At 48.9% G+C, this 20,223-nt stretch overlaps 1 protein-coding gene and 1 long non-coding RNA gene across 4 annotated transcripts in view; both read right to left on the bottom strand.

Moving 5' to 3' along the window:
* Nucleotides 1-20,223, bottom strand: part of EVA1C (eva-1 homolog C) — an 85,299-nt gene that overhangs the window by 33,548 nt on the left and 31,528 nt on the right. For 2 of the 3 annotated variants that reach the window (XM_033418193.2, XM_004264513.4), the window contains exons 2-4: nt 15,235-15,431; nt 11,319-11,442; nt 2,937-3,089 (exon numbers count right to left, since the gene is read on the bottom strand). In XM_033418193.2, the coding sequence (XP_033274084.1) occupies nt 2,937-3,089; nt 11,319-11,442; nt 15,235-15,431 (474 nt within the window). The remainder of the gene's footprint in view (nt 1-2,936; nt 3,090-11,318; nt 11,443-15,234; nt 15,432-20,223) is intronic. The other variant, XM_033418196.2, reaches the window with a different exon arrangement.
* On the bottom strand, nt 1,205-2,484 carry LOC125964538 (uncharacterized). Its single transcript, XR_007477648.1, has 2 exons — nt 2,190-2,484; nt 1,205-2,139 (listed from the first exon to the last, which is right to left on the bottom strand). It is a non-coding gene; the product is annotated as an uncharacterized LOC125964538 (long non-coding RNA).

Genomic DNA, 20,223 nt, shown 5'->3' with positions numbered 1-20,223 from the left:
CTGCAGAGCACAGGCTCCGGACGCGCAGGCTCAGTGGCCATGGCTCACGGGCCCAGCCGCTCCGTGGCACGCGGGATCCTCCCGGACCGGGGCACGAACCCGCATCCCCTGCATCGGCAGGCGGACTCTCAACCACTGCACCACCAGGGAAGCCCTGGCAGGCTGTTTTTGCCATGTGACTTGGCCAGGGCTCAGGGTTTAATAACTGAACAGCCAAGCAAGGGGCACAGTCTCCCATTCACAGCCCTTTCCTGAGTCAACAAGGCTTATTCACAGCTGACCTGAGGATTCCCTGAACTCTCTATGGAAACCTGTCTTTTAACCACGGGGTCTGCTAACGTTTTCTTTGGCTGATGACTTTTCCCTGTAAACCCAACTCCCATCCAACCTCCCAGGAACCTAAGGCAGTGACGTACGGAACGTCAGTCATTCAGCCTGCACACAGATCTACCTACCTGGCTGACCACCTTCTGCTCAAAAGAACTCCTGAGATAGATGTTACTTATTGCTGTCTCCCAAAACACACATGGCTAAGCTAGACTCAGTGAGCCCGAGAAATGGGTTGTCCCACACTGATATTAAGAAGTGGAGTCGCTTTCTGTCGAAAGAGATCAGATCACCAAGGGTGCCTTGTCCAGCTAAGCAAACCAGATGATACAGGGAGCCCCTGCAGGATGTTCAGGAGGGCAGATTTGCCTTTTAGAAGGTAGCTCTGGCCACCCAGGGGAGAAAGCCATGCCTAGGGACAGGGGGACTCCTGCGATGACCAGGCAATGGTCCTTTGACCTAACACAGCAGCAGGAACAAGGGAAAAGGAGACATTGTGAACACGGGGAGATGTTATATGGGAGGGAGAATGGAGTTTCCAAACTCACAAGTCACTTGCTGGAGCACCGGGCACTACGCACAGACAGCAGGAGCCACCCTCACGAGGGTCTCTCTGCCCACGTGGCAGGCAAGCCTGTTAAGACGGGAGCTAATTAAGAGCGGCCGGATGCCCACTTCGGCCTGCTTCTGCTGTCTGCCTCGGCTGTCCTTCAGACGACCTTCTACCTTCTCTGAAGGCTGGGCGAGGGGCCTCGGAGACACGTGTGACACGTGTTCCTTGTGAATTGCTTTTTGGTTCTCTCTCCAGCCTTGCCTAAGAGTGTGCCTGTGTAGCTAGGTCACTTTACATTCTTCTTTTTTTTTTTTTTTTTTCAGATCCAAGATATTAGTTATGTATAAACTTCTTTTTTTAATTAATGTTTAATTTCACATGTGATCCAGGAATCGATTGCAGCAATTTAACACATTAAGGAGCTCATTTCAGGTTTGATGAATAAAGTGCAACTTCTTGGGCCGTTTCACAATTGGTCTGTTCTCTCTGGTAACACGGCGGGTGGAGCTGAGGCCGTTTCACCACCACAGATTGGGGCGTGTGATGGTTAATTTATGCGTCATTTTGCCTAGGCTACAGTGCCCAGTGGTTTGGTCAGACACCAGTCTAGATGTTATTGGGAAGGTATTTTTAAGATATGACTAACATTAGACATAGAAAATAAACTTATGGTTACTAAAGGGGAAAGGGGGGGAGGGATACATTAGGAGCTTGCGATTAACAGATACACACTACTATATATAAAATAGACAAACATCAAAGACCTACTGTATAGCACAGGGAACTATTCAATACCTTGTAATACCCTATAATGGAAAAGAATTTGAAAAAGAATACACACACACACACATATATACATGTATAACTGAATCACTTTGCTGTACACCTGAAACATTGTAAATCAACTATACTTCAATTTAAAAAAAAAGATATGACTAACAGTCAATCAGCAGACTTTGAGTAACGCAGATCACCCTCCATAACGTGGGTGGACCTCAACCAATCCATGGAAGGCCTTAAGAGCAAAGACTGGGGTCATCTGAAAAGGGAGTTCTTCTCCAGGCCGCAACGTAGAACTTCTGCCAGGGTTTCCAGCCTGCTTTCCTGCGGAATTCAGACTCAAGACTGAACATCAACTCTTACCTGAGTTTTCAGACTGCCAGCCTGCCCTGCAGGTTTCAAACTTGCCAACCTCCACAAATGTGTGAGCCAATTCTTTAAAATCAGTCTCTCTATCTATCTATCAATTATCTATCAATCTACCTATCATCTATCTATCTATCAATCTATCAATTATCTATCAACCTACCTATCATCTATCTATCTATCTATCTATCTATCCACCTATCTCCTATTGGTTCCATTTCTCTGGAGAACCCTAATAATAACAGAGGGTGACTTTGAAGGGTGGAGCTCTCAGGTGTGTCGGGCCATCATCTTAGCTCCAAACTGCGGACTTCTAAGAATGACTCACTGAGCTCTTCTCCACCCTGAACATAGCCTCAGGGCCTTAGCATGGGCTCTTCTCCCCGCCTGGACGCCGTCCCCAGGACCTGCAGGCTCTGCCCCTCCGAGTCTCTGCTCAGCACACCCATCAGTCCACAGCACTGTGCCTCCCTGCAGCATCCTCCGCGTGCTCTCCGGCCTTCCCTCCCTCCCTCCCTCCCTCCCTCATGTGCTTTTCCCTTTAATGCTTATGGGCACCGGAAGTGCGACACATTAGCTCGTTTATTATCTGCTTTCTCATTGTCTCCTCATCCACTGCTGGAAGGTCAGCTCCAGGGAGACTCTGTGCTGGTCGCTGATGACTCCCCCATGCTTACAACAGGCCCTGCATACAGCAGGTGCTCAGTAAACACTCGGTGTAGACTAACTGAACAACAGACGATTCCAGAATGTGGGGCAGAGGGAGACAGGACCCTGGGGGGTGGTTTCCCCCTGCCCTTGACTTTCCCTCTAGTCCAGGTACCAGCCAGCGCGTGGCCTCCTTCCTTAGGGACCGGAGCCCTAACCTCCTCCGACAGCACCCTGACAACAGCCACATAAAGACACATACCAAAGGGGGGGAGCCACGTGGCTTCCGAGGAGCAGACGTCCCTCTCCTGGGTCTTCCTGCCATAGGTTGCTGAGTAGATGTTGAGAAACTTGGACTCGTGGCAGTGCAGTTTCAGCTCGTGGTCTTCACACACAGTTTTGTTTTTTAATTCATCTGAAGCAGAAACAAAAACAGGTGGCACCATCAGCTTCCTCAGAAGGAATCAGAAAGCACTGCTCGTGCCCCGGCCAGGTCCCATCCCCCGGGGGGCTGCACCCCAGGAAGGGGAGAGTCGGGATGGTCCTGCCTGCCATGGGCTCTCTGACCCTGCAAAATCCTCTGCAGGAAGAGGGTCAACAAGTGCAAAGACCCAGGAATTACCCTAAGGACCAAACGGAGGAGGAGAGATGCCAGGGTGAAGACAGCAGGGCTCCCTGGGCCAGGTCCTGGGCCAGGCCATAAAGGGAGTTTCTCTCTCTTCCCACTTGAGGTCCCACGTTCCTTAATCGAAGGGAGCCTCTTCTCAAATGCCATACTGGGACTCACACAGGTAAAGACCAGGAATCACCTGATGGAAGATTAAGTTCAGGAGAGAGTCCAGCTAAACCGCACCACCCAACTTCGTAACGTTCTAGTATTCCGTTTGTGTATTTACAAAGAGAAAGAGAAATGATGGGAAAGTAAATTATGTCCTTGTCTAGGAAAGGAAAAGCAGCAAGGCACAGTGTCTGTGAAGGATCGCTCTTTGAAACAACAAGGTCCTACTGTAGAGCACAGGGAACTATATTCAATATCATGTAATAAACCAGAATGCAAAAGAATATGAAAAAGAATATTGAAAAGAAAAAAGAATCCCTCTTCGAAGAGGTGTGAAGAGTTGGCCCCAAGTCTGGTGATCCAGGAAAACGGGCCCTTGGGCTGGCGTGGGTCCTAGGAGAGGACGATTCCAGCTTATAGTCTGTTCCCAAAGAATTCAGGAAAAGTTTATTTGTTTATTCCGTGCACCACAGTGAAACTTCCCTTTGCAACGTCATACAGAGGTGAATTATACATGCGCCCTGGAGAAGATATAGTTCGTTGGTTTTTTTTAAAAGAGTGTCCCCAAAAACCATTCAATTGACTAAAATGTTTTACTAATGATTTGATTTTTTAAAGTAATAATAGTTAACACTGCAGACACAATAGACTACCTAACGTATGATTCTATGTCTGTGAGCTATCCAGAAAAGGCAAACCTCTAGAGACAGAATGAAGATTAGGGGTCTTCTGAGGCTGAGAGCTGGGGACACGAAGTGACAATGGCAAATGGACACAAGGAAATAGTTTCAGATGATGGAAATATTCTATTGCTGGACTGTTGCGGCTGCACAACTCAGTACGTCTACTAAAAATCATTGAATTGTACAGTTAAAATGGGCGAATGTTTTGCTATGTAAATTACACCTCAACAAAGATATTTTGAAAATAACAATAGCTGATGTTTACACCTTCTCTGAACTTAGGCCTTGTTCTAGGACCTTTAAATGTATCAGGGAATTTACTACTCAAAGCAGCCCTTCCGTGAGCCCCCTCTTTACATCCTTTGCATGTTGTGTTTCAGATCTTTAGAAATCACTTGTAGGAGTGATTCATAGATACTGGATGCTAACTTTTGAACTTTGGTCTCTTACATGTTATAAATGTCTTTTCCTAGCCTCCCACTTATTTTACACCTTGCAAGATAAAAGCAAAGCAAAACATAAAGGGGACCGTGGTCATTTCTTTGCATGTGGGGTTCTCTCCCTCCCTCACCCAAACGTTTGTATAAGAAAAATCATGAAAAAATGCTAGCCCCACTCTATCACCCCAGTCCTAGTTTTTTCTACTTTGAGGCACATCTTTCAGCCAGACAAGCATTGGTGTCAACAGCAAACGAGAGCTAAATTCCACGAGCTGCTCAGGGTGTCACGGGCTGCCTAGGACGGGAAGAAACAGAAAGGAAAACTAGCCCACACCCTCCATCACCCTCACAGTCAACCTGTCTTTCACTTCTCTCTCCCATTCATGTTTTTGTTCCACTTTTCTTTCCTGGATGGGAGGTATAGCCTGATCCCCTGAAACCAAAGTTTTCCAATTGTCATTTGAGGTCATGAAATTAATTTGCTGAGTTGTGATTAAAATTTTAAAAAATAAAGAATAGTTCAGAAAACATCAAAGTGCATCACGCAAAGTAAGGATAAACCGTAGTTTATAAAAGATTTTTTCAGTTGAGCGTGCGTTATGTAGGGCCAAAATGTAAAATGTTTTTCTCACTCGGGGTTGTGATCAAACCAATCTGAAATTCCCTGCAGAAGAAGGCGTGAGCAGTAAACAAGAGCGCAACGGTGGCCGGTGGGACCTTCACATCCTGGAATCGCTGATGCTTAAGTCCCAAACTTAAAACATGAAAGAGAATAATTTCCTAATAGAAATGCCACCTTTCGGTAACTTGTAAATTCCCATGCCTCTCTCCTGAAAACAGAGACGTAGCAGTGAGGCCAAATTTTTGAACTGCTTGAAGGAAACATTTTAGGATCTCAAGATTACCATCAGCTCTGGCGCTGGAAAACTTGGGCAATGGTTCTTTAAAACATGATGATGGGAAGATTCATGAATGAAAGGTGCAGAGCAGAAACCAGGTTACAGATGCTCACAGAATCCTCACAGATGCTCATCATTCTCTTTAGTATGTGAACATAGTTGAGGACCCATCAGAGGAGGGAGAAGTCAGGTGATGACTAAGCAAATGTCTAGGAGGCCCTTTACCCACTCACTGGAATCTTAATATAACAGTTTAAACTTAGAGCCAAGAAAAGTTTTGTTTCCTTTTTCTAAATAAAAAGAACACTGTGTCTGACCTTGACATTGGAGGGTTTGATTTCGGTGAGTCATATCCGCACTGGTATGAGTTTTTCAGTGCTTTTGATGAGTAAACACTAAATCCCACCAACTCCGAAATATTGCCTGACTTCAAAGGTCCAGCGTGAGCAACGGCCTTTGACGCAGAACAGAGGGCCTAGTAGACACACCAAAAGAGCTCAAGTACCCTTCCAACTAGAAGAATACCAAAAATGCTAAGAATTTTTGGTGAACTGCCTTCCATTGGCAGAGCTTGCCAAGAAGGAGAAGGGAGAACACAGGACAGAAAGCAAGCCTTATCTCTGTAATCCGGAAACTTTTCAACAGGAATGGTTTCTTTCTTTTTTTATCAGAATTTAAAAAAAATTAGATGAGCTTTTTTAAGGCATGTCATGAAACGCATTTAGTAGCCCCCATCTCTCTGATTTATTGAGCCACGTTCATGAAAGCTTCCAGCCTCGGTACCAGCCAAACTCACCCAGAGTAACATGACACTCCCATGTAAGGCCTCCAGTGATTTCTGTCCCCAGAATATGGGCAAATCATCTCCTGGAATGGAGGGGCCTGGGAGCGTCACATTATGTGCTTGGAGGTTAGCGCTGTATGATGTTGAGTCCTTTGGTTCCTTGGGGGTGTACTAATTCATTGTCACCTAAGAGTGACATTTCTGGGTTCTAAAAACAATGGGACCATTAACATAATTGCTGCTTTTCTTAGAGAACTAGAATTTGTGTTAGAGCTGGGTTAGCGTGTGGGCGGCCTTCCAGAAACGGGTTGCCAACATCTCTGTGGGTTCGGATGGTTGACCCAGGAGCCTGGGTAGAGGTAGAACCACGACTCTGCTTAAAGGACAACAGCAACAAATTCTCTCGCCTAAGTAGAGGTCTTTGTGTGCCATGCATTCCTCTTTAGCAATGCATATGGACTTCCCAGGTAACGCAGTGGTTAAGAATCCGCCTGCCAACACAGGGGACACAGGTTCGAGCCCTGATCTGGGAAGATCCCACATGCCGCGGTACAATTAAGCCCCTGTGCCACAACTACTGAGCCTGTGCTCTAGAGCCCGTGCTCCGCAACAAGAGAAGCCACCGCAATGAGAAGTCCGCGCACCGCAACAAAGAGTAGCCCCCGCTCGCCGCAACTAGAGAAAGCCCGCGTGCACAGCAACGAAGACCCAAAACCGCCAAAAATAAATAAATTTATAAAAACAAACGAACAAACAAAAAACAATGCATAGACACATCTGCATATCAGCAGTGGCCTTTCAAAGATGGGCATGTGGAGTGATCTGCCATGATGCGAACATGTTATTATTGACATTATTTATGACTGCCAGTGCATGGCAATGTTAACATGCAGACAGATACTTGGTCTCTTCTATTGTGTTTTTAAATTCTCAGCAGACAGTGCACCCTGCTATTGCCTGCACTCAGGGCAGACCGCACCCCCCTGCACCCCCAGCCATTGGTATATCACTGCCTTTCAGTCATTCACATCTTTAGCAAGAATTATTTTAATCTGCCTCTTGGAATAATAGCTACCAATCGCTGAGCTCAAGTCCATGACAGGTGCTGTGCTAAGCATTTTACGTACAGCACTGTAATTTTAGTCTTTACAACAGCCCTAGGTAGAGGGTGCTTTATCTTCATTTTATAATTGAGTTATGGTGCCTCAGAAAGTTTCCCTCCACTGCCCAAGGTCACACAGCAGCTCCACAGCAGACAGGAACATGAACCCTAAATTCAAAGACTCACTGGAACCAAAATTCTCCGAAGGGATGATATTTAGGGAGGAAGTGAAGCATGGCACACGATCGGGGAAAAGAAGATTCTAGTGAGGACTGTTGGTACAATACTCTCCAAAAAACAAACATACAAGTAAGCCCTGATTTGTAGCCTTAGCCAATTTCCCCGGTGTGAGAACTTCCATCAGGGCAGATTTCACTGCACACAGGCACGGCTGGGAAGAGATGGGAGTAACTGGCTCTCATGGTAACAGCCGGCTCCATGCGCACCTGGGTGCAGCCGTGGGGGCTTTGGACCATTAGAGTGTTATGCAGGGGCTGGAACCGGGGCCATGGAGAAGAGCCTCAGGAGGTGACAGGGTTGCAGAAAAAGAGACAGGAGGGTGCGGGGACCTCACTTCCACCCCTACTTCATAGCAGCAATAGGTGCTGCCACCTAAACGGCAGTGCTTTAGGCCCCCAATGTCCGGGTCACACGAGGGGCTCTGGTTTCTTTTATTTATTTATTTTTGGCTGCATTGGGTCTTCGTTGCTGTGCGCAGGCTTTCTCTAGTCGTGGTGAGTGGGGGCTACTCTCTGTTGTGGTGCGTGGGCTTCTCATTGCGGTGGGTTCTAGGTTCACGGGCACAGTAGTTGTGGCTCGCGGGCTCAGTAGTTGTGGCACGTGGGCTCAGCAGTTGTGGCACGCGGGCTCAGTAGTTGTGGCTCGCGGGCTCTAGAGCGCAGGCTTCAGTAGTTGTGGCTCGTGGGCTCTAGAGCACAGGCTCAGTAGTTGTGGCGCATGGGCTTAGTTGCTCCACAGCATGTGGGATCTTCCCGGACCAGGGCTCGAACCCATGTCCCCTGTATTGGCAGGCGGATTCTTAACCACTGCACCACCAGTGAAGCCCAGGGGCTCTGGTCTGAATGTTTGTGTCCTCGTACAATTCATATGCTGAAATCCTGATGCCCATGTGATGGTATCAGGAGGTGGGGCTTTTGGGAGGTGATGAGGCCATGAGTACGCAGCCCCCATGAATGGGATTCGTGCTCTGGTACACGAGACCCCAGAGAGATTCCTCGCCCCTCCGCCGTGTGGTTAGAGCAAAAAGGACAGCCGCCTATGCGGAAGCAGGCCCTCAGCAGGTACCAGATCTGCACCTTGATCCTGGCCTTCCCAGCACTCCAGAACTGACAGAAATGAATTTCTGTTGATTATAAGCCACTTAAATTATGGCACTTTGTTGTAGCAATTCAAACAGAGTAAGATGCAAGGGCTCTGCCCCTCAAATCCGTTACACACAGGGCAGCCAGAGGGGCCTCTACCACCCCAGCCGAGTAGCCTCCCTGCTTCAATGCTGCCCTACAGGAAGACTCCACCCACTTCCCTGGCCATCAGGGCCCTGGATCACGCTCCAGCTCTCTGCCTAGGGCTCCGTTTGCTCCTTCCGGCCCCCGCCCCACCCTGTGCCACCCCTGCCACAGGCCTCTGTAAGGACTCAGCTTTCTGTGCCCTGACTCTACCCCAGAAGGTTGTCACCATCTGCCGGGAAAGCCTTCCCTGAGTTCCTGCCGAGGTCAATTCCTCCTGGGAGCCTCTTGCACAGTACCAAGGGCGCACGGGTCTTCTTTAGATATTTTTTTGGACAGAGAAGGTCCCTCTGGAGAAAGGAGGTCTTTGGCCTAGAATCTAAAGAATGAGAAGCAGCTGGCTATGTGAAGATCTCAATAAATGCTCGCTTTATGAAGGGACATTGGAAATCACCCAAGACAGAACCACCATCCAGGAATCCTCTGTGAGATACGAGTTCTCTTCATAACCAAAACGTGGCCCACACCTGTGCACAGCAGTTGCTTAATAAGTGTCTGAGGAAATGAAATTAGCAAACAGACCTAACTGCCCCCTGGAGAAACCAGGCTGAGGCCCAGCACTGGCTTATCCAGGGTCCTGCCAATTTCATGAGGGTCTTTTCACTTCTTCTAAAGGCTGGTCCTGTCCAACTTTTTATTATGAACTATTTCCAACATATAGAAAATGTGAGAGAATATCACAATAAATGGGCAGAAGAGAAAAAGAAGGGAAAGCTAAGACAGTCAAGGGTGAGGCCAAGGGCGTGGCCAAAACCATGGCCAGGGCATGGTCAAGGGCATGGTCATTGTTTGTTTGTTTTTGTGGTACGCGGGCCTCTCCCTGTTGTGGTCTCCCGTTGCGTTGCGGACGTGCAGGCCCAGCAGCCATGGCTCAAGGGCCCAGCCGCTCCACGGCATGTGGGATCTTCCCGGACCGGGGCACGAACCCGTGTCCCCTGCATCGGCAGGCGGACTCTCAACCACTGTGCCACCAGGGAAGCCCTAGGGGGTGTGGTCATTTTTTGAGATTCAGCAGAGGGAGGACGCTACTAAAAACGTGGGCATCTAGAAGTGATTTTCCTGAGTCTGTGAGGTAGGGCAGGAGTTGGTGAGAATCCCTGGGTGGGGAGCAGGGGAGTTTCGGCTGTTCTGCAAACTTTGGGCCTGCTTGTGAGAGCCTGTGATTGTGCGTACTTGTGAGTGAGTGTGCATATGTGGTATGACTACATGTGTGACAGTGCATATGTGTATAATAGTGTGTATGGGTGTGATAGTGTATACGTGTGAGAGTCCAGGTGTGTGCACCGTGTGTGATAGCGTGTGCATTGTGAGTGTGTGATAGTGTGTGCATGGGTGCACGTGTGAGTATGAGTGAGTTTGAGTGTATGTTTGGGTGCAGGGTAGGGGCGCTGAGCCATAGGGCTGTTCTAAGGTTTCTGGGTCCCAGCAAGGAAAGGATTTGAGACAGAAGCCTGGATATTTGCCGAAGCACCCAGGGCTTTCCCTGAAGACGTGCGCCTGAGACCGTTCCATGCGTGTGGCTGATGCCTCACCCCCCACAGGAACCCAGGCCACCAGTGTCTGGGGAGATGCTGGGCTCCAGAGGCAGAAACCAACACAGAACAAGATGCAAAACAATGAGAACGGTTGCATTGCTGTGGCAGTACAGAATTTTACAAATGATTATCCCTGATGTTTGGCTAAATGTTGTTGCTAGAACACTGCTGTCTTTCAACAAGTTTTCCAAGTATTACCAGGAACCCGTAATTACCTTTGGCTTCTCTCAGGCAGACCCTCCACGCCTGGAGATGTGACCTCCTCATGGAACAGCAATTATTTTTAGCCTGCAATGGGTTAACCACAAAACTGGTGTGCGTTAGAAATGGCGCAAGTTAGTGGAGAGAAGTGCAAAATCAGAATAGAAGAGCTTGCTCCCGCCAAGTCCTCTTCCTCTTTCTTTCTCCTTAGGAAACATGCTGCTTCAGGAGCCCCCGCTGAAGGTGAAAGTGGGAAGAAGCCAGTCTGTAAAGATCTGGAATCCGGGGCTCAGCTGGCAGCTGTGCCACCAGCCTCCTCAGAAAAATAAGTTGCCCTGCAGCCGGGGGAGGGGGAGCCTCATAACAAGCCTTCCTCTGAAAAGGAGAAGCAGCTCCTTATGTGGGGAAAAGCCATTGCAGTCTCTCGTCACCTGGCATCTTTAGCATCAGTACAACCAAGTTTTACATATTAGGAAGGATTTTTTAAAATTCAGGGATTTGCAAGAATCCACACAGATCGGTGCGCGTGCGCACACAACACGCACACAAATACACACAAACTAAAACACCAGGTGGGATGGGGCCCCGACATTCCTATGAACAAGAGTTTCAAAGCTGGACGAACGTCAGCTGGTGGAGCACTGTCGTCAGGGAACCCACCCCCTGCGTGTGCTGTGCCCCTCGCAAGTTACTTACTAGGTTGGCATTTAAAGGAGACCAGGAGGTATTTACTGCTTCCTGGACAAAGGTCAGGTCCAAAAACACGGCTATTGACCAGGAGGTGGCAGGTCCGCTGGTTCTGGCATTCATCCAGCACCTTCTAAAATGAGGGGGTAGAAAAGGGATAGGCTTGAGAACCACACACAGTGTCTGTGAGACTCCACACCTGGGCTGCTCTGGGCTCTCAGGAGGAAGGGCACCTGCCTGCCTGGCCTGGGGCTCCCGTTTTAAAACCTTCTCGCTGGTACCAGCTGTGTCTAAGATGGAAGCACCCGCACGCGGCTGACCAGGTCGGCTGCCTGTCTCCCCATGTCTCCCCCAAACGAAACCTGCTCCAAGAGTGCCAGGCCTCCCTCAGAAAACCAGCTCCTATTCGGCTCACCTGGCACCACTGCTGACAGTTTGGGCAAGAGTGCTGCATCATGGAGGGTCTCAGGGACGGCAGCAAAATCAGGGCACCGTGGAGTGTGGACTGGAGGGGACTCAGAGGCCCCCTTGTGGGAGGGATCCCTGGTTTTAAAGCTGACAGAGGGCTATGGGGAGTGGGAACCGTAATCACAGCTCCTCATCCTTAGAAACACCTGACACTGGCCACAGGGGAGCTCAGCATCTGGGGGATGCCTTGGAGACCCCAACCCAAACACAGGCCAACTAATGAAAATTAAAAAGCTGATTCCCTAGGAGGTGGGTCAAAAGGGATCTTGCTGTGATCTATGTCATAGAGTGTTCTGCCTATGTTTTCCTCTAAGAGTTTCATAGTTTCTGGCCTTACATTTAGGTCTTTAATCCATTTTGAGCTTATTTTTGTGTATGGTGTTAGGGAGTGTTCTAATCTCATACTTTTACATGTACCTGTCCAGTTTTCCCAGCACCACTTGTTGAAGAGGCTGTCTCTTCTCCACTGTATATTCTTGCCTCCTTTATCAAAGATAAGGTGACCATATGTGCGTGGATTTAATTCTGGGCTTTCTATCCTGTTCCATTGATCTATATTTCTGTTTTTGTGCCAGTACCATACTGTCTCGATTACTGTAGCTTTGTAGTATAGTCTGAAGTCAGGGAGCCTGATTCCTCCTAGAGTCTGTCATACAGAGTGAAGTAAGTCAGAAAGAGAAAAACAAATACCGTATGCTAACACATATATATGGAATCTAAGGAAAAAAAAAAAAGGTCATGAAGAACCTAGGGGCAAGACGGGAATAAAGCCACAGACCTACTAGAGAATGGACTTGAGGATATGGGGAGGGGGAAGGGTAAGCTGTGACAAAGCGAGAGAGAGGCATGGACATATATACACTACCAAACGTAAAATAGTTAGCTAGTGGGAAGCAGCCGCATAGCACAGGGAGATCAGTTTGGTGCTTTGTGACCACATAGAGGGGTGGGATAGGGAGCGGGGGAGGGAGGGAGACGCAAGAGGGAAGAGATATGGGAACATACGTATATGTATAACTGATTCACTTTGTTATAAAGCAGAAACTAACACACCATTGTAAAGCAATTATACTCCAATAAAGAGGTTAAAAAAAAAAAAAAAAGTTGATTCCCACCCTCGCTAACCTCAAGGACGTGGGACCCACGTTTCCTGGTGGAGCAATTTTCTGGGTGGAACATGCAGGCTTTCTGTTGAGTATTTGGCTTAAAATTTTTCCTTTATAAAAATAAATTTTAAAAAAAGCTTTCCTTCAAATCTCTCCCGACCTTTTCCAGGCAGATCACACCTTTGTGAGTCTGCTCTGCGGAAGCTTGGGGAACGCCCAATGCTGGGTCGCAGATGGGCCAGCGTCACGCTGCTGCCCTTCCGGTTCCCAAACGGATCAGGCCCTGCCGACGACAAACACAGAGGTCGTCCACACCAAGTACAGTAAAAATGTTCCCAAGAATCTACTTATTACTATTGGACTGAACTGCAGACTCACGAGCCTGTCTGAGTCGCCATGTTCTCATAGTGGCTCATGGAATATCTCCGTGAAGGATGCTGGCCCTACCAGGTATCCCCCCGTCACCGCAGGGGCCCCGTGGATGTGCGTAAAATCAGGAAAAACGCCCAGGGAGACCCCAAGGGCCCCCAGATGATGGTGCATATTCCACGGCCGAGGGTATCGTGAAATAACTCAGCCCTTGGATGGCTCTTTGTGTTACAGCCATGGAATGGGACCCAAGGGCAGAGCTCTTTCCAAACTGTATTACAGCTGGAAGTTGCAGAGAGGGGACTTCCTATAGCCATTCAGTCGTGGGCTAGATCAGGGGAGGTGCTCCTGTGTGGACATCAACCTGTTCTCTCCTACGTTAAGCAACTGCCCCCTGAGGAAGCACCTTGCCTCAGCTCCCAAACACAGGTTAAAAGACAAAGTAAAGGATCTCCTAGCGTGAGGGGATGTTTCTGGCAAACAAACCCTCCACATAGCATCAGAATTGTGTTCACAAATTCTGACTTGTCTGCCCAGTTATGGCAACATCCTCTTCCCTCGGGGATGCCCGGCAGAGGCAGGCGCCCGTGTTGGAGGGCGAGGTGCCCGTGTTTTGGAACCGCAGGACGCCAGGAGTTCATACGTTCACAAAGCAGGTGCTGCCGCCCTGGTGGCACCAGCCACGTTCTTTTTATGTCCCTAGGAGGGCAGCAGAAAGCCTGGGTACCCGGGATAGGTGGGCAAGAGTGTTGGGGGGAGGAAAGGGAACATTCTCAAGGTACAGGGAAGGATTGGGGGTAGGGTGGGGCACACAAGTAAAGGAACTGCTTGTCTCCAGAAGACACATGTTGTGTCTCCTCAGGGTGTGGAAACCAGGGGATTCATTCAAACACATTCTTCTGGCTCCTCAGTTGGTGTCTTTACCAATCACATGACCACCCGGGTACTACAATGCTTAGCTTGGAAGTAACACACAGTAGACAAAATAGAAAAATCCTTACATGATCATTTTATGTTTGCTTCTCCTCTTCCGGCCTTAGGGAGAGCTGCACAGCATTACAGCTAATTCCATGTCTCCTCAGTCCGCCTAGGAAATTTACCATCACCCACATTTCCCACAACTGACAAAATCAAGCTGACATCTAATTTGCCACCTATCTGCTCTAACCACCATGACTCCAATGGACTCACAGGGAACTTTGGAGGCATTAAAAAAACCCAAGGCCAAGTGACTCCATAATCTTAGCTAACTAGTTATAAATGTTGAGGGGCCTGGGAGAGCAGAACAGAGGTTGTTTGGATAATTGAAAGCCAGAATAGTCTAGAATCATCATTGCTATATTAGTTTTGACCTCCCCGTAGACCACAGATTTCCCCAATGCCGACTGAAAAAAGAATGAGTCAGCCACCCCCCACCCCTAATTCCTGGTACCATCAAGGACGAACCAGCAGAAACTGCCCAAAATAGCTCCAAACAAGAATAACATGATTATCTACAACTGGAGAAGCAAACCATAAAAAAAAAAAAAGATAATTAGTGATGTTCCTCTTCCTTGAGTGCATTCTCTAAGAATTTGATCATGACTTCTGATGTCTGCCTTGTGGTTTCCACTAAAGAATGCACAGCCTTTCCTCTTTCCCGGGGTACTGATAGGCAACGTAGGCCTGGAGGTTAAAGCCCAACATGATGATACTTTATTGCAGGGAGGAGTGTGCCTATGAATAACTTCATTCTGCAAGTGTATTAAGGGAGCTCTCCAATAAGCAGGAATTCTATTTAGACTCATTTGGTAAAGAATCCTTTTGAGAAGCAAAGACTAGCTCGCCTGCAAAATGCGTGATTTGCCTACACTGAGATTTCATGGAGCGGGTTTGCTTTGAGTACACTATAGAATCACAAGTATATACACAGAGAGAGAGACAGAGAGGGAGAGACAGAGAAACCCACTTTGTCATCTTAAACCATCTGGGAAAGGCAATACCTGCAGTGTGGTGGGCGCCACACAGGTTAAGCTGTCTTCTCTCTGAGAGGCAGGTTGCTGCGCGCTACACGTTTGGTAATCTTGCCCATAAAATGCCGACTGGACACTTATCGTCGAATGCCGAGGGCAGTGCAGATCCAGATGGTCCCCATCACAGGCATAGGCGGTGTGGTTTTGCAGGAGTTTGGTTAGGTAACCTAGAAAATATGCAGCCGGGTTACAAGAGGCCCAGGAGTTCACCACTCCTTCATGGATTTGGGGGCAGGAGGACCTCGGCTCCCCGGAGGGAGGAGCTGATCAGTGAGGAAGGTGTGGGCGGGGCCTCCTCAGCTGCTGCCTGGACAGGACACCAGACAGGCCCGGAGCTGGGGCGGAGGGAGCGGATGCTCGTTTTTCCATCTGGGCCTGAAACCTTGGTCTGGAATGGCACATTGCAAGCCTCCAAGGGCTCCTTCCCTCCAGGAAGCACTAAAGGACGGGCCAGGAGCCATGAAGTCCCAAAGCATCTCTATAAAGCAGGAAAAAAATGCGAGTAGGTGTCCCTTGGGCATGTAGATGCCTGTCCTGGGGGAGACTCGGGTTCTCTGATCTCCCACTAGCTGGGCCAGGCCTTCCTGGGGCGAGGGGATGCCGTTTTATTTTAGGAAACCACTCCTGGGCCTGCCTCAGTCCTGGAGAAGAAAGCAACGCAGGCCCCCTGCATGGGATAAGGGCCTTCTCTGAAGGAAAGGGAAGGGGAGGATGGTGGGGCTCTGTTATGGGTCGAATAGTGTCCCATCCCCCCAAATTCATGTTCACCTGGAACCTCAGAATGTGACCTTATTTGGACATAGGGAGGGTCGTTGCAGACATAATTAGTTAAGATGAGGTCAGACTGGAGTAAGAAAGGCCCTTAATCCTGTATGACCTATGTCCTGATGAGAAGAGAAGAGACACAGAGGCAGACAGCCATGTTTCTACAAGCCAAGAACACCAAGGATTGCTGGGAGCCACCAGGAGCTGGAAGAGGCGAGGAAAGACTCTTCCTTAGAAACTTCAGAGACAGCACGGCCCTCCGGACGCCTTGATCTCAGCCTTCGGGCCTCTGGAACTCTGAGAGAATGTATTTCTGTTGTTTTCAGTCACTCAAGTTAGTGGTCATTTGTTACAGCAGCCCCGGCAAACTCATACAGGCTCCCGATCCCTGCGTCTACGGCTGGCTGGCTGAGCTGAGCAGGGCCTCGGGCTCGGAGGAGCGCCGGCGGCCTGGATGTTTTCTCAGGAAGGAGGAGGGAAGGTTCATCTGAAACACAGATTCCTTTCCTCCTTCTCACACCTCACGAGGTCAGTCGCAAGGCGGCTGGGAGGGAAGCCAGGGACTTTCTGGTGAGGTGTGTGGGAGACGGCCTGGCAGCCTTCGGCCTCTGAGGGGGAAGAGGGAGAGTGTAGGAAGGCAGCCTTAGAGCTCCCCAGTTCCCACACGGCCAGGCCGTGTTCCAGCTAGTCCTGCTTGGCTTTCAAAATCCTCTCCGGGCCGTAATGCTCTGCAAAAGGCACCCAGTCCAGCTCCCTGGGCTTCCCTGACAGTCACAGAAAAGGGACTGAGATGCTCTGCGGTACGGTGGGCACACCAGCCCATCCACACCTGCCCACCTGAGGACGGAGACCGGGCGCCCTTGACAGCACACTGCATCCAGACTGTAGGTCTTTCACTGCGACTCCTTTTTTTCCTTCCCGCCCATGACAATCATCGTAAGAAAGGCCAAGACATCAGCTACCCTGATTTAACGCTGCTTAGAGAAGCAAAGTCTAGCTTGAGCAGCAAAACTGCCAGCGGGCATGTGAGTCAAGGGCCTGCTTGGTGAAATGCTGTCACTCGTAAGGTCACTCAAACCCCTCAGGGCACCAAGAGGGGCCAGGAAGAGGCCCCTTGGTGGTCCTAGGGCCCCAGGTCAGTGTCATCCTGTAGGATACACAGGTGAGCCCTGATTAAGCCATGATTTGATTTGTACAAGATCATTTGTGGGATCTCAGCATTATGGGCTGAGCTGAGCCACACCAGGGAACTCACGGTGGCCCTCAGGCTGCCCCCAGGCCAGCACCCACCCTGAGGCTTCCCGGACTGGTACCCCCACGCTTTAGCTTCATCATTAAAACTTTCTTGTCCATCACGCATCACTCATGGAGATGATCGGCTGACTGAAATGTTACATTAATTCTGGGAGCATGACTTCATCTTCACGTTTACGGTTTGTGCAAAAGGCCATGTGTTACTCTGGCTAAATGAAGGTGATGGTAAGGCCCTGGGGCAGGTGGAGCCACAAGACGGAAGGGGCCTGGGGCCTGGATTCACAGAGGGAATTGCTGCCTGCTCCACAGATCGTCACATGAGTGAGAAAGAAACTTCTGCTGTGTTCGGGCCATCACCTTTCTTCACCCTGTGTGTCATGTACTCTGTGCCCAGTAAACAAACTTGATCTCCGTGGGACCATTTACATCAAAACACAACACGATGCAGCACAGTGGCCCGAGCCCCCTGCATACCATATTCACATTCTGAGTGATATTCTAGAGGCAGAAGCTCAATGCATAGAATTGACTAACTCCAGGTCTTTTAGGCCCTTCTGCACTTTGAGGGGGGAGGGGAGCCTCCTTCCCCGTACATCAGTCCTAACACTAATATAAGTTCAAAGAAGATACTTCAGCAGTAAAGCTTGCTCTAGACGCAGTCCAATTCCTTCTTCGAAAACCTATGCCTAGGTCCAACAATGGAATATTATTCAGCACTAAATGAAATGAGCTATGAAGCCACGAAAGACACAGAGGAGACAAACGCATATGACGAAGTAAAACAAGCCAATTTGAAAAGGCTCCACACTGTGTGATTCCAACTATACGGCGTTCAGGAAAAGGCGCAACTATGGAGACCGTGAAAACATTAGTGGTCGCCAGAGGTTTGGGGGGAGAGAGGGATGAACAGGTGAAGCACAGGGGAATTTTAGGGCAATGAAACCATTCTGTCTGATACTATCCTGGGGGATACATATCATTATACGTTTGTCAAAACCCAAAGAATGTATAACATCAAGAGTGAACCCTAGTGTAAACTATGGACTCTGGGTGATAATCAGGTGTCAAAGTAGGTTCACTGATTGTAACAGCTGCACTGCTGGTGTGGGATGCTGACAGTGGGGAGGGCTGTGTGTGCGGGGTCGGGGGGGAAAGGGATATACGGGAAATCTCTCAACTTTCTGCTCAATTTTGCTGTGAACCTAAAACTTCTCAAAAAGAAAGTCTATATAAAAGGGCAAAAATTTAAAAACCACCCATGCCTCCCCAGGATAGCGCGACCTTTGGGAAGAGAGGGGTTAGGTGACAGGGAGGGGACGTGACAGGGAGTGCGTGTGTGCTGGCAAAGTTTTGTTTCTTGACCTGAAGGGGGGATACATGCTTCACTTTGTGAAAGTTCACCGAGCTACGCACTTAGGATCTGTGTACTTTTTTGTTGGTAGATAAATGTTTGTTTAGAAAACCTTTACCTGCAGTTTTGTGACCAATACTCCACACTAATAAAGAAAGTCTAGATACTGAGGAGCCTGTGGCTGATGTATAGGACATGGAGAGCCATGGAACCCCGTTTTCTGCAGCTGACCCCATCCCATCCACACTAGATCCTCCTCCATAGTGACAGCGGGAAACCCTCATGAGGACAAGCCATTGGCCCGCCCACCTTATGGCCCCCATAGGTGCCTTCCATGCCCCGTTCTGATTGGCCGACTATGTCAGAAGCTGCTAAGAGGTCCAAAGAAGGACAGTTAGAACTGCCCACTGCTTTCAGCAACATGGAGGGCATCAAGGACCATTTGGAGAGGCATTTGGGATGGTGAGTGGGGAACAGAAGCCTGTTTAGAAAAGGCTGAAAGGGAGTGGAAGTTAAGGAAATCTAAGATGGTTCACCTGGTAGACAGAATAATGCCCGCCCCCCCAAATGTCCACAGAGACCAGTCCCCAGAACCTATAAATATGTTCTTTACATTATAAAAGGGACTTTGCAGTTATAATTAAGTTAAAGATCTTGAGATAGCAAGATGATCCTGGCTGATCTGGGAGGGACCAGTGTCATTCCAAGGGTCCTTATACGAGGGAGGCAAGAAGGTCAAAGTCAGAAGAAGGAGGTGTGGCAAGAGAACCAGAGGTTGGAATGGGGCAGCCATGAGCCAAAAAATGTAGGTGGTTTCTAGAAACTAGAAAAGACAAGGAAACAGATTGTGCCCTGAAGCCTCCAGAAGGAATGCAGGCCTGCCAACACCTTGATTTTAGACTTCTGACCTCCAGAACTGTAAGAGAATAAGCTTGTGCTGGGTAATCATTTGTTAAAGCAGCCATAGGAAACTAAGAGTTTATACAGATGACCCTTACAACAACTTGGTGAAGATAAGGAGAGACATAAGGCTAGAGTCATAAGAACTGATGTCCAGGGAGAGATTTTTAAATAATTATGATTGTTTTAAAGTTGGGAGAGGTCTATGCAGGTTTGTATGTATGTGTAAAAATATATGTACATATGAGTCAGAGGTCGTATGTAAATTATATTCCTTACTGTAGATTAAGGTTCAAAACATTTGAAAGCGGATGCTAGCAAGAGAGAGCTTGAAATGATGGACTGTGGGCTCCAAGCTAAATAGAGGGAAGGAGATGATCACGGGAGAGGCCCAAGGGAACAGAGAGGTCCTGCTGAGATCCAGCAAGGTCAGAGTGGAGGCAAGCACACCAGCAAGCTGGGGAGGGAGGAACTCGTGCCCAAAATTTGTTTGAACAGATTTCAAGACGGAGCAGTTGCAGGTGATGAAGTGGCCACGGAAGTGGCCACGGAGGAGTGTGCAAGAGGTCAGCGGAGGAGAAGGTTCTTGGAAACGAGGATGCCAGGAGCTGGGAAGATGCCCTCTGGATCAGGCATCTCCCAAGATGAAGGAAGGAACTGGGGTGCAGCAAGAACCTTCCGCCAAGGTT

The sequence above is a fragment of the Orcinus orca genome, chromosome 5 (assembly GCF_937001465.1).
Source record: "Orcinus orca chromosome 5, mOrcOrc1.1, whole genome shotgun sequence".
Classification (NCBI taxonomy): Eukaryota; Metazoa; Chordata; class Mammalia; order Artiodactyla; family Delphinidae; genus Orcinus; species Orcinus orca.
Note: the sequence above shows the minus strand (reverse complement) of the source record. Positions and strands in the feature narration are given on the sequence as shown.